The 14,443-nt window shown below is 38.7% G+C and overlaps 1 protein-coding gene across 4 annotated transcripts in view; it reads right to left on the reverse strand.

Annotated features, from left to right (window-relative positions):
• Positions 1-14,443, reverse strand: part of WWC3 (WWC family member 3) — a 98,751-nt gene that overhangs the window by 39,404 nt on the left and 44,904 nt on the right. For all 4 annotated transcript variants that reach the window (XM_040662492.2, XM_040662491.2, XM_015273752.4 and 1 more), the window contains exons 5-7: positions 13,385-13,464; positions 6,602-6,731; positions 1,442-1,591 (exon numbers count right to left, since the gene is read on the reverse strand). In XM_040662492.2, the coding sequence (XP_040518426.2) occupies positions 1,442-1,591; positions 6,602-6,731; positions 13,385-13,464 (360 nt within the window). The remainder of the gene's footprint in view (positions 1-1,441; positions 1,592-6,601; positions 6,732-13,384; positions 13,465-14,443) is intronic.

Here is a 14,443-nt window from a genome sequence, read left to right on the forward strand (position 1 = left end):
TTTAACTGAAATATTTTATTACTTGATGGATCGTTTAATAAGAAATAATTCAGACTACATTCCATCCACTGAGATGTGTTACCCAGCACTTAGATCGTTAGTGTGATTTAAACACTATTACAAAAACATTACCTGTTTTTTGAATCAGTCACAAAAAATGCATATATGTTACAAGTCCTTCTACATACAGACTGGTTTCTACAGCAACTTCTCTTCATCTTAGGGCATCAGTAGTTGCCCTCTTCATTGCTGCACCTCTAGATTTGCTATCTAACTGCTTCTTTTGCTCTCTTCATCATCACATGTGTAAAAATTCACCTTTTCTTTACTCACATTCCATCACTAATAATTCAGGAAAATAATTAACCTCATTATACAATTTTATTTTCCTAAGAAAAAACACTAAACCCAACAAAAACAATTTTCTGACTACAGTTGGCTCGTCTTAGAAGGCATTCGATGCATACTGTGAATGGGAAAATGTTGCAATTTTCCTTTTAGGTAATTTGTTTTGGAATGCATTAATCACATCGAGCATCAGCCTGAAAAATGGCATCCCAAAGGCACCATCTAACTAACACCCTGCGAGAAAGTCTAGCGTTAAATAACTTTTCTTAGATTCTTCAGGAGTAACCTCTTAAAAATACAGATTTCCTCTTATGCAGAGGTCCTCTAGAGACATTCAACTTGGCTACCAGTCATCAGTAAAAGGCAGTAAAATAAAAAAGAAGTGATAAAAGCCTATGATTAGAAAATACGCTGTTCAATAGAAATAACTGAATATGAAGTAACACTCGAACTATGGTACTATCAAACTACAGACAGGTTTTCCTCTTGCTCTGTTGTCAGTCTCGTCCAAAGAAGCAAATGCTAGGAAGCCACAGTTATAAAGTAAGCCAAAATTGTATTGTTTGAAATATACTCTTTCATTCACACAGAACTATCTCTGAAGACTGATGATAAGGCATTTTCAAACACCTTATTTAAAGGCATACCTGAAGATAAAAGTATAATAAAGTAGATCAGAAACTTTGTTAGTTTTTTAAGAAAAATACTTTAGGACATGAGCAAGTATTTCCATGTCACAGGGAAATGAAAGGAACAGAGGTTTACTCTATGTCTTTGATGTGTGCAAACAATGACAATCAAGATAAAAACAAGATTAAAAGAAACAAAATTCCATCTCTATTACTAGGCTGATTGTACCTGTTGCCAACTTATGAGCTACAGAATGCTCAAGCAGCAGAATGGCAAAGCCCACTGTTCACATGCTCTGGGAATAATAAGAAAATGCAAATCCTTCACCGTCAAATATTTATTTGGATTTTTTGTTCTGCCACAGCTAACATGTCTTGAATTAAAACAGGAAGTAACAAAGTACCACTCCAGTAGAAAAAGCAGCTTATTTTCTAAAGCAAATGGCTCACACAGGAATACATACCTCCCCAGTGATGTCAGTCTGAGAACAAGCATCGCAGTGTTGTTGAGGTAAACAGGAATCACTGAGTGAACTAGAATTGTGCTGGAGATCCTGCAGGGAATCTGTAATGCAACAGCTATTCCTGAATCCATCGGTTAGCTTGGCCAGGCTCTACAAGAAAAGACATTAAAAAAAAATAATACAACAGATTTTGCTAATACCTTTATTAATAGAAAAACAGAAATGAATTCTGCTTAGAAAACATGACTTCATATAGGCAGCTTGCCTTGAAAGAGCTATTTACATTAAGTAAAATTCGCAATGCTATCAGCTCTATCAGCTAATAAGAAGCACCTTTGCTTTGCAATTAATATTTTCTTTTAAAGATGCATCTAGATATTTGTTTTTAATCTCATTTTTACAATTTATTTTAGGTCTATGAAGATTTTAGCTTTTGTATGGCTCACAGTTCTTTAAATCTAGCAACTGTCAGTTTTCATACCAAGTTCTTTGGTATGAAAGACAAATGTGATTCCCCTGCCCTTTGGCCATCTTCTGCCCAGGTTACATTCCTCAGCCAATAGCCATCACATACAACTTGATGAATAGCTTGTATTGACTGTGGTCTTATGGCAGCTGATTTCACCCTTGTGCTCCCTTACCCAACGTTCACAGAGATATTTTACACTTTGGGTTAAGCAAGCAACATCTCTGAAATGTCTAGACAATGACATAAACTGTGCGGGTGAAGCAGAGACTTCGAGCAGTCTTAAAGGAGAAAAGGAGCAACAGAGTCAAAACTAGAGAAGTTTATTTGACTGTAAGAACTTGGTTGGCAGGCTCTTAAAATTCCTTTAGTAAAAAGGTGTTATTGTCCTTGCCACTTATTTTCTGATTATGCATTCTGTATTTTTCAAAAATCACAGATAATGTACTGTTTGTGACAAAACTGCTATGCAGGCTGCCACTCATGGCTAAGACCCTGAGTATTCTGCACCAAAAGAGCTTTTAAAAAAAATGCTTTAAAAATAAGTTCTGCCCCCCTCACCCTCCCCTCCACCAAAGGGGAAAATGCAAACAAATTTTATGAACTGTATTGGTTCATAGATCATAATGTAATTGAGTCAGCTGACTGCAAAAATACCCCAGAAAAAAACCTCAAAACTGCTTACTCCATTGGCCAAACTAGAGAATCAGAGACTAAGCAGATGCAGCTCAATGGCAACACGCTGACCTTCAGGAATTTCAGTGCCTCTGCCAACTGACAATTTGCAACAAGCAAATTGTGCATATCCAGTTACCAGGATAGTCCTCAGCCTTCAAAGAGCAGTTTAAAAAGGATACCCTGGATCATACAGCAACACTTCCTTTTCCTACAACAAAGTCAACTAATGGAATCAGGAAGATGAGCCTGTGTAACAGCAACTGGCTGCTGCTCACAGGAGCTGCAAGACCACCTTGTTGCCACCTGAAGACAAAGGCATCCTATTACAGAGCCCAGAAAGCAGCCTTATGAATTGCAGCAGGCCTGAAACCTGCCAACAGGAACAGCTATGGCCACTCGCACCAAGGGGCTTGGCTTGGCTTGGGTCCCCAAAAGAAGCCAATTCTTCTGCTACCTCCCAGTCAAACTGGGCCATCTTATCATGATGGACAAATGAAATAGTTTGTTTTCCATCCTAAGAAATTAAAATTCAATTTTGAGTTATGCTGGCACTAAATCCCTAGCCAGAGGCCCTTTAACCTCTGAAGATATGCTGCCAGATGAACAGCTCTACAAAGATGCAAAAAGAAAACCAGGGCGTCTGCCATTTTAAGATGACTGAATACTGTCTTTCTACTCAGCGCTCCAAAACTCACTGCAAATAACCCAGTCCTGTCAGTTTCTTACTGTATGGAGAATTGAGATGGATCCCTAGTGGATTTATGAGATGGAAATAATTATTTTAAATTGTTGCTACACAAATATCAAATGTCTAATATGTTCTTTTTGTTCCAGTAAAGCAGAGCTGATCTCATGAACACCAGGGATTCAGAAAGCCTGAAGTATCTCCCACATAAGCAACATCCATCTGGCACCTTTAGCTAACATACATTATGCTACAGGTATATGTATTACGTTACAGGCACCACAGGTCCTGATGCCAGAACTTAAATCTAAACTTTTGCCCATATTTCAGCTACTTCATGCACTCCTGCTGTGCTCCTGACCCCCCACTCCAGCATCTCCCTGGAAGGTAATAAGGGACTGCTTGGATGCTGGCCAGGTTTCCTAACTGGGCACAGTTGCTGAACTCTGGATTTTACTAACAAATTACATAGCACTTTGCAGGTGGCAATCACCTTAACTTACATCTACGTGCATAGGTGACTGTGCTTTACGGTAAACATAGAAGTCCTCCGAGTCCTTAGCTGGACGAATTAAAAGCATACCCTCCAGCAATCGTAACGTGAAAAATTACAACCTAAGTTAACACACTTTTCCATGGGGACAATTTAGAACAACTACTAGGAGAAAGACCCTCCCCAGCAATATGGAAGAGAGAACTTCTCTTTCATCTGAGGTTTATGGATTGTTTGTGGTAATCTTAGAGAAACTGACAGACCACTTTAATGCATGGATGTGAAGCTGCAGACACACCAGCCAAAATCAATCCAAAAAGAGAGCACTGTCATCTCATAATCAATTTTTTGCTAGCTGATTTAGGTGGCACATAACATTTCAGTGCAGTTCCTATCTAACCTATTTGGCTTACTTAAATGGTAAAGAAAGAAATAATAAAAGAAAATAATAATAAAAAAAAACAAAACAACAAAAACACTCTCCCATGCTTTCTAAGAAAGAACATTTTTAAAGAATATGAATATACTGGAATAGAAATCAAAGCATGAAGGGAAGGGAAAAAGAGACACACAAAAAGCATGAAGGGAGGGGAAAAAGAGAGACACACACAGCTTTCAGGAACATCAGCACACACCGTGATTACTAATCTTATATAAAGTTTGTCCACTTTTTTTGGAGCTGTGAGATTGTATATTTGGCTTTATTTATGACCACAGCACCCAGTTTAAATCCGACCACCCTCTGATTCCCTTGTCAGACTTCTCTCCCACACAACTCTACCCAATTATCATATTTCTACGACAGCCACAATTTTCCAAGCACCTACACAAGACTGAGTCACTTTTGCTATGTTTAGTTCTGTTGCTTACACTGGCCAGATTTAAATTAAGAAGTAGTACGAAATTTTCTATTTCCTTTCTCTGAAATAAATTCCCAGCTGTTTACAAAATACTTCCAACTCATCTATAAACAGCATTCAAAACAGACAGTTTTCCGTAAGAAAGCTGGTCTTACCAACACTAGCTTTTAAAGATAGCGCTTTTGTGGACAAATCAATTTCCAAATCCATAGGGAAAAAAAAAAGATCAAATTCTCAACTCATTACAGTGATGTTTTAAACAGACTTTCACTTGTTTGCCAAAGCTAAACAACTCCATAACAATTATCTTCAAATAATAATAAATAAAAGAGCATGCAGGCTCTTTTCCATGGCTGGCAAAAATGCATAGCTAATGGTGGCGACTATGTTGAAAAACAGAGTTTTGTAGCTGAGAATCTGCTCTATCAAAGAGCGTTATTGTGCTCTTTCTATCTGATGTAACTTCCTTGGTAATAAATAAGAAGCATTACTTTCAGAGTGACCTATGTATATTTAGAGACTATGCAACTGCACTTAAAATTGGTTTATAAGATGTGATTTTAAGGCATCTTAATGTTTACCACTGGATATAGTGCCACTGGGGATTGAAAATCTAAAGAAATGGGGGGAAAAAATAAAAAAAACCTACTGAGAGTCAAAACAAGGCCAGTAGTTAAGCTGTTCCAAGGTCTCACACACAAGACTTTAAATTACCCGTTAGTTTCCTAAAATGTGCGTCACAGCATCCATGAAGAACTGCCTTTCTAATCATTTCTTGCTAGCTAGGCATGTGGAAGACTTGAGAATCACTTTAAAACCTGGCCAACACAAAATATCAAGTATGTTAAAAGCTGCCAAGGCAGAAACTTTTAGTAGTGACTTAAGTGTTCTGTCTACTTGAACAAGGATTTGTGGTCCATCAGCTGACCTTCGGGTAATACTTTGGAGATTGAATAATTGTATAACTATGGAAATTTATTGTATGTAGATAACAAGCTACCCACAGCATTTAACAACAACAACAAAAATACCAGCTAAAGACTATTGCAGAGAAAAATGAAAAGCTAAAAAAAAAAATGGGATGGCAATAATAGTTTAGTGCAGACCCAAAAACTTAGGTAATGAAAATATCTTTTTCCATACAGCATTTTCAGGATTAGGTGAGGAATACTGTATCCAGAGCATGTTTCAGCAAGTCTGTACCAAAGTTCCAGCAGTGGCAAAGGATCACGGCTCAGTCAACTTGTTGTCACACTAGTAATGCAGACACAGCAGGTAAGAGCTCAGAGCAGATGAAGAATCCATTCAAAGACATGCCCAAGCAGTGATCCAGCATCTTCCCTTAATCCTCATACTCAGATTCAAAAAAATAATTTCAGGCTTGCACGATGATATCTATATACACTCTATTCAATCATACACTTTGAGGGTTTTGTGAGGACATTTAAAATTATTTTGTCATAATACAAAGGCAAAAGGAAAAGAAAAAAAAAAGAAAGGAGAGCTGCCAAACTGTGATGCAGTGACAGAGATCCAGTTTTGTGAGAAGCTTATAGAAGGAAAAACATGACAGACAAGCTGATAAACCTTTTAGAAAATGGATTTTCAGTCCTACTTCTTCATAGGGAACACAAGGGGACATTAAACAAAATGAAAAACAAATTAAATACAGCATAATAATTCCATAGGACTCTCTGACACAGCAGCAGTGGAATGCTGTATTAAACAAAAACACTGATCCCAATGTTAAGAATAGTATGTTATTTACAACAAAAATATGAAACTCATATTGTGTGTACTGTGAACATAAGGCTCCATATCTACTTCTTTTGAATAGTCTACTATTGGCAACCATCAAACAGAAGAATCAAACTTGGCCACCATGCTTGTTTATTTAAACCTGGAAACCACAGCACAACCTCCAACAAGGAAATGGAAATACCCTGCGCATTTTAGCAGCTATGTATTGTTCTTTTACCTGCATAAGGTCCTGCCTCTCTTTTTCACCTGTGCATATGGCTTTCTTTATAGTTCGTAGCTCACTCATTATAGCCTGTGCTTCATCCAGTCTATAATTTGTATGAGCACTTGACATCTTACGATCGATCCTGTTGAAAAGACAAAGACAAGTTCAAGAATTTTCACATAATTAGAAACACCACAAGCATTTTAAGACCTTTTGTTTATTCATGTACCACTTTATTTCCAAGAATAAAATGACATTCTACTGGGAAGAAGCACAGCATTCAGTTGTCCAGTACACTCTAAAGCTAGAACAATGCTATTAAATACTCAGGTTCTGCAAAACCAACAAATTTTCCATTTTTAGTCTCCTCTGGTACAGAGTTTATTTACAGAGGCAACATTTGCAGGTTACTTTACACAACAAAAGTAAAATCAACCTAAAACTAGCCTACACTAACTACTGAAAAGACAGCGGCAGCCAGGCCAACACTATTCAGATGCATCACTACACATCTAAACATCTCTTCCAAGACTTCTGTCTGATCCTGTTTTAGAAGTCCCTAATGAAGGCACTCTGTTTTTGGGGGATAAATGTTATATTCCAGAAACTTTACTGTAAATGCTCTCCTGTCACTACAGACATCTTTTGAGTATCTTCTCTAGACAATATCGTCTTGGAGTATCATCTATTATACTAGAATATCATCTATTGTTTCTAGACAATATCATTCATTCTAACAGGTTGCCCAAGGAGGTTGTGAATGCCCTACCCCTGGAGCCATTCAAAGCCAGGCGGGATGTGGCTCTGGGCAGCCTGGTCTAGTGGTTGGTGACCCTGGCCACCTCAGGGGGGTTGAAACTAGATGACCATTGTGGTCCTTTTCAACCCAGGCCATTCTATGATTCTATGATCTTCCTGCACTAACATACATCTGGTGGTCAGCCTCTTCTTCCATGTAACTAGCAACAGGACTAGAGGAAACAGCCTCATGTTGCACCAGGGGGGATTCCAGTGGATGTTAGGAAAAATTTCTTTTCAGAAGGAGTGGTGAGGTGCTGGCACAAGTTGCCCAGGGAGGTGCTGGAATCACATTCCCTGGAGGTGTTAAAGAAACGTTTAGATGTTGTACTAAGGGACATGGTTAGTGAAGAAATATTGGTAGGAGGTGGATGGTTGGACTGTGTGATCTTGGAGGGCTTTTCCAACCTTAGTGATTCTATGATCACTTGGGACCATCCAAGAAGGCTTCAGATGCAAGTGCAGCAATGATAGTGCTATTTGCTACCTCAGGCTGAAGTACTACTAGTGTTTTCATCGTGATAATAGAAATCTCTCATCGTCTCTTTAGTGGAACACCCATTTAGAAAGTGTCTGAGTTTTCAATTTTCTTCCCCCAAAATAGTAGAAAATATCAACAGATCAAGGCCCAGAAGCCTAGTCCACTCTACCCTCTTGATTTTTTTATTTTCAGAAGTAGAACAGGACCAGAACCTCTGCAAAACTTTCTAAAAGAACTATGGGAATTAACAGCCTACCTAAAGCAATTTGTGAAAATAATGTTAAATTCCTGTTGGAGTATGAAGACCCCAATTTACCTGTTACTCTAGCATACACAGTGTGTGCAGGTGTGTGTGTATGCATTTTGCATAAATGAATATTAAAAAAAAAAAAAATTGGTACGTGTAATGGTCCCTACACCAATCCTAAGAACAAACATCTTCAGAAGGTATCTCTGGATAAAAAGATGACACAGCCATTAGTCATTACATACAACATCGGTTCATAAAAGGTAGTGGTAAGAGATGCACTAGATAATTATGACAAGAATACTCGAATTTTGTATAATATTGAGAGTAACTCAAAGTTTCAAGGTATATTATGCTAAAAATAACCAAAAATACCCCCATAAAAATAGTGCAAAAATTCTAGTCTGGAAAAAAAACAAACTGTCACTAAAAGACCTCCTTGCATTGTAGTACAGGATAGGAGTTAAATCTAGAAACCTCATAATTGTCTTGTATTCTTAGAATATTTAAGTGATACCAAGAATGCAAATGCATTTGCAGCTTAAACCACGCAAAAACTTCTGTCACTCTCACTCAGCCTGTTCTGTCAGTGAAGCAAATCACTAAAATTGTACTTGCAGCAGCTTACTTTACTATTAAAATATTAAAATCATAACAAGAAAAACCAAAAAGCTTGAATGAAACTCCTGTGGTTTTACTGTGTAGCTCACAACATTCAGGAGAAATCGCAGGCTGCAGTTATTCTAGATTTCTGCAGTTTCGGTTTGTTTTCTTCTGACAGGTCCTGACTTTGGACAAAATGCGAAGTGTAAGCCTGAACCTCAGCCTTCTGCTTAAGCACAGTTTTCCCCATGTTGCATATGAAAATATATAAGTCTTTATGATTTATGTTTCAAAAACCAGAAAATACTTAAATTGTGTGCCTTCAAGTTTTGCTTTGTTTTGTTTTTCAAATGATTGCTTGAGTCTTCATTCATTTTTACTTAAAATCCTGAAAAGATTAGGTAAAAACATGGCAAAACAACTACTCTGATTCACTAAAAGTTTCATGAAAATGATAATGTGGTTTTATCTGAAGGTTATGTTGATGTTAAAAACATAGATTCCATCCAAATTCTAGAGCAGGAAACGTCTCCTACACAACTGCTCATTATACTACTTGGCAGGTACAAGGTGGCATTACAGGAAGAGGAAATTATTTAATTTCAACCAGATTTTTGTCCAGTTACCCACAAATTAATGTTCCTGGACGTCACACTGGAACCCAACTTAGGAAATGGTATTTGTTTAAGTAAAGAATCAGAAAATACTCCACTGCCAGACATATCACAGCTTAAATCAGTATTGCTGAACATCCAAACTGCCTTAAGTATTTTACAAAATTATGTTATTTATTGTCCATTTATTTTTTTTCTCCCCTTCCTTCATAAAGCTCTGGTTTTGAAAGCCACAAAATTAACAGGAATCTTCCATTTATTAATGGGAAAGAGCATGATGCAAATAGAGATTAGCCCTTTATACAAACAGGAAGAACATTCAAGTAATACCCAACTATGAATGAAGCACACATTTTCTGAGGAAGATGTTTCCAGAACATGTAGGCTACTAACACACTCACAGTAGTTTTGATCCCATACAGCAGTCCCCACTCTGTTACCAGCCACATCGTTCAAATACGTAAGTCTCCTCCCACAATCCTCATTAAAGTGTATGTCTGTAGTTGAGTTAAATCTAATTTTAAAGCTTTTGTCAGTTCTCATATCCTCTGAACTCGTGCGTAGCTATAAATTGTTTAGTCAGCCCTAATTCCCCATCTCTCCTCATTTTCTCTGAGCATTCCTTCCGCTCTTGCAGCCAACTGGCTGGGTTTTCATTTCCTATGCTGCTAAACGCCTTCTTCCTCCAAAATCCTCTGCTCTTCCTCCTGGCAAGCAGAAGGGTTACTGAAAACACATGGGAGAGAAGGACCTGCTCCTCTTCCTCAGTCCCTAACAGCCAGACGAAGGAATATGTTCCAGAAAAGGCTCAGATTTAATTCCCTCGCCCCTGGCTTTAACAGGATCGGCTGCAGCTTAGGGCAAAGGCACCCCTAGAGACCAAGGAGCAGTGAAGGAGATCACACAGGGTGGGATAGAGGCAGGACTGAAATCCTGAGCTTCAGAAAGTCTCCAGTGGGCAAGGGCAGACCGTAACATTTGAAGGCTTATCATAACATTGCCAAATTTGGATGAAAGTGGAGCAAATACAGCCCTAATGAAAAGTTGCTGCACTACAGAAATTGGAATTCTGACTATATTGGAATTGCAGAGCTATTAAAAATGCAGCAGTGGTTGAACACAGAGCCGTGTCAGTTCTGATACCTGCTCCCAGCACTATGCTGCTTAGAGGTTCAAAGCAAGCCTTCAGCCAGATATAAGGCCTGAAGCGTGACAACTCCCAGTATTGTTCTTGGCACATACTTAAAATAAAGTGAGGAACATGGCCTTAAAACAGCTGAGCAGGATGCATGCCAGCCTCAGTTTGGCAGTTACTCGACGATTTGACCTAACACAAGTAGGAACAAAAAATACGAAGACCCAAAATTTAGAAAAGGTAACAAAAGGGAGAAATGCCTGGAATGCACGAGTCTCACAGAAGAAAAAAAAAAAAAACATGAAATACTTCTCTTGTAGAAAAGGAATGACAAGTTTCTTTTCAGACAGCACACTTGTTTTGCGGATATGCAGAAAGCAAAATTCTTCAGCTTCAGTGCTTGACTGGAGTGCCCCTTTTCCCTAGATGAATAAGAGTGCTAGGAGAGGGAGGCCAGGGACAGCTCAGAGCATGGGCAAGCTCATAGCCTGGGCCATCTATCTACAGATCCATCCCCTCTCCTGACTACACAAGGAGGCTAGAGAAACTTCTCTCTGCAGCTGTTAGACAGCACGAGCGCTCTCCAAATAGGCTCATTTCCTACTGGAAGTGTAGTAATTCAAAGAAAGCACCAGAAAAGCAACTGAAAGATTACCTGAAAAACCAAAACCAAAGCAGAATTCAACTCAGAGAGTGGAGCTCAGCAAGGCACAAACACTAACAACACAAATCACTGCAATACCAGATAGAGCGCTGGCAAAACGCTGTCACCAGCTACAGCAAATGGCACTGACCACCACCCAGAGCACCACCAGACAGAGTGACTGCAGCAGCAGCAATGAGAAGCAGCACTGAAGCACTGAGCTGTCACTCCTGAACTCTTAAACCAGCTGATTTATTACTACCCCTGACTGATGGGGTACACAGGGCTCTCCTTGAACCAAGTCCTCTCTTGAATGTCTCTCCTGTATCCCCATCCTGGAATACGGGCAACTTAACTTGGGCTAAAATCCAAGACAAACATTTGTATTCATAATCATTTGCAGACTTTACTTTTCAGTAAGTTGCACTACTTCACTGGGCTATCTTAAATTAATTACGTTAATTAAAACAATCTTGAATTTCAAATGGCCTCCGAGTACTTTCACCTGCCTAGTCAAGTGGATAGTCTCTTTATAAAAGCAACTGCACCTAAAAATAATTGAACCTATAATCTCAAAATTGCCTGGTAGCCATGAGGAGGAAAACAAATAATTAAAGCAGAAAAGGCAAGGCAATTTTTACTCAAAGAAAATACAATGGAGAATATTCTGACGAAATTGTTTCTGCTCTTACTTCTTACTTAACTGGGTTACTACCCAGAAACATCGACCAGGCTTAAAATATTTGCAGTTTCAATACACGAACTGCTTGACATTACGAAGTTTCAGTTAATTCTCCTACAACTAGCTGTAAATGTTTTGTGTAGTCAATAAAATATATTTAGGCCTGAGAATGATTACATTATAGCTGCCAATGATGGATTTTGGCTGGACACATTTTGTTATTGTTTTTTTTTTTTTTTTCCCCTGAAGCTTTTAAAATTCATTATAGAACAAAAGAACCTTCTAAAATGGAGTGAAAAACATGAAATGCATAGGCTATTCCTTTAACAGAAAGAAGAGAGTATCTTCCTCTATACAGTTTAGTTAACGTAATGCCATCTTTGGTTAATCTGTCTAAGCTGGAAAATCAGGAACCTAATTGCTCTGGGACCTCTGGAACTTTGCCAGGATTCCCAAAGCAGAAGTGTGTGCCCATGCTTCACAGCACCAACACAATAAATCCAAAGCTTGGAAGTATTTCCACAGATGCTGTACTTACGCTGCAAAATGCATTACACATGCAACAGTTCCAACGTTTTCAAGAAGCGCTTGCATTAGGCAGTTTGTTTGCAGGCATGCTGGAGAGATGGCCAAGATTTCTAAATGCACAGCCACACGTCCAAAGCAAATCCAAGAGTTGTTTGACATACAGCCTAGCTCTGGGCTTGCTGAACAGATCTGGAAGTCACAACAACGTGTGTTTACCTGCCACCTTTTCCATGGCCTGGCAACCTTTCTCCCTATCACACGGGGCTTCCCGCAAATGTGCTATGTGTGCAGGTGACTAAATAGCACACAGATGGAAGTCTCTCGGTTCCCATCTGAGGGCCTGCAGGAAGAGTGGCAGGTAGAGGGTTACCACAACAGTTTGCAACCTTTGCCACCAGCAAGCGTGAAGGAAACAAGAGCACAGGCTGTCTAATGGTCTCGGAGCAGTGGCAAATTGCCCTGAGCTCCCTCAGCTCCCTCTCCTTCCAGAGAGGAAACAAGGGGTCACATATACATGCAGTCATTCTTCACACATGCAACAAAATCCAAGGTCTCACTGAGCATTAGATCTACTGCACATGAACACATCAACTATGCTGCCCAGAACCAGAAGGTCTGACCGTCAGGGAAAAGGAAGAAGCAGTGTTGCAGTGTTCAGGCTCCCACCCAGGAGAAATATTTAGCCCTGCCAGAAAGCCTAGGTGCTGCTCACAGAAACACTACCCCGTTGCACAGTGGTTCTGAGTAGGCTCCAGACAATACATATCTTCAGAAGATGCTTGGAGTACATTTTAAACATGTGATTCATTTTCAGGCAGAATGGAAGGACAGTACCTATAAAACTGTTCTTGCATGTGGATCTCTGAAATCACCTTTCCACCTAATTTTGTCTAAGCCTTCTTCTGTCATTTCACACTGTTCTCAAAGTGTACCATTATCATAGCAGAAACTCCGAAGCAGAGCAATTTGAAAGTTCCTCCTCTTTTTTTTGGCAATAGTTTCCTGAGCAAGTCATTCCAAGATAGGGGAAAAAAGAAACAGCCTCCCACAAACCCTTAACTTACTCTTGCAGAGTTTCCACTCCTTTCTCCTTATATTGCAGCTCTTGCTTCATCTGTGCCAATTCTCGTTTTAGCCTAGAAAGCTAAATATACCAAAACAATTTAAAGTAATAATACGCAACGGAAACTTTCATTATAAAAAATAACTTTCAAATACAAGAATTTGAGTCATTTTTAAATAAATTGAAGTTATAATCTAAGTTTTCTTCTTTTTTTACATTAAAATTTGCAATAAAATAACACGCTCCCTGAAATATCAAATGTCCCAATCACAATATTCACCTTTTTCCTCATCTTTTCTATTAGTTTTCCACCTCAAATAGCTTAGACTAACAGCTAAAAGCTTCATATGACTTCCCTTCTTCCCTTGTAGCAAACAGATGCCACTGAACTGTCAATTCTTCAGTTGACCCAAAAGGAAAAAGAAAAGAAACCAAGAAACACTGAACATTCAGTGCTATTAGTTTTTCAGTCTAGGACTATAAAATCATTGGCATCCTTCTTCCAGAAATGGCATCCTGATTTGCTATGGCTATGTTTTCATACTGTCTTGCCTTTTGCCCTCTCTGGCAATCATCTTGATCCACTGAGTGCACATAAATCAAAAATGAAAGAACAGCAGTGACTTAAAAAAAAATTTACAACTACTTGATACTACACATTTTATTCTATTTATTCTATTACTTGAAGCAATTATGTACACACGTGCACGCATTAAGTTGAACAGATTGTCCTATGCACTTGTGAAATCATTTCATTTTGAGACGCAGGCAAAGAGACAAATAGTTTTAAGAGACCTTGTTTGTTTTCTTTAAATATTATTTAAATAAACAAGGCTTGTTTTCTTGTTTAGGCTATGCTGACGCTTAGAGTATGTAACACAAGCAAACACTGGTCAGCACGTAGTAAACATACACAAATAGAATAAATGCCTTTGAAGGGTGGTGAACGGGATTTAATTTCAGAGGCACTCATGTGAAAAGCAGTCACTACAGCAGAAACACAACACTATCCTGCAAATATAAGATTTTCATTGATTTTGTGAGCTGAGTGCCTAGCATG

Source organism: Gallus gallus, chromosome 1, assembly GCF_016699485.2.
Source record: "Gallus gallus isolate bGalGal1 chromosome 1, bGalGal1.mat.broiler.GRCg7b, whole genome shotgun sequence".
Lineage (NCBI taxonomy): Eukaryota > Metazoa > Chordata > Aves > Galliformes > Phasianidae > Gallus > Gallus gallus.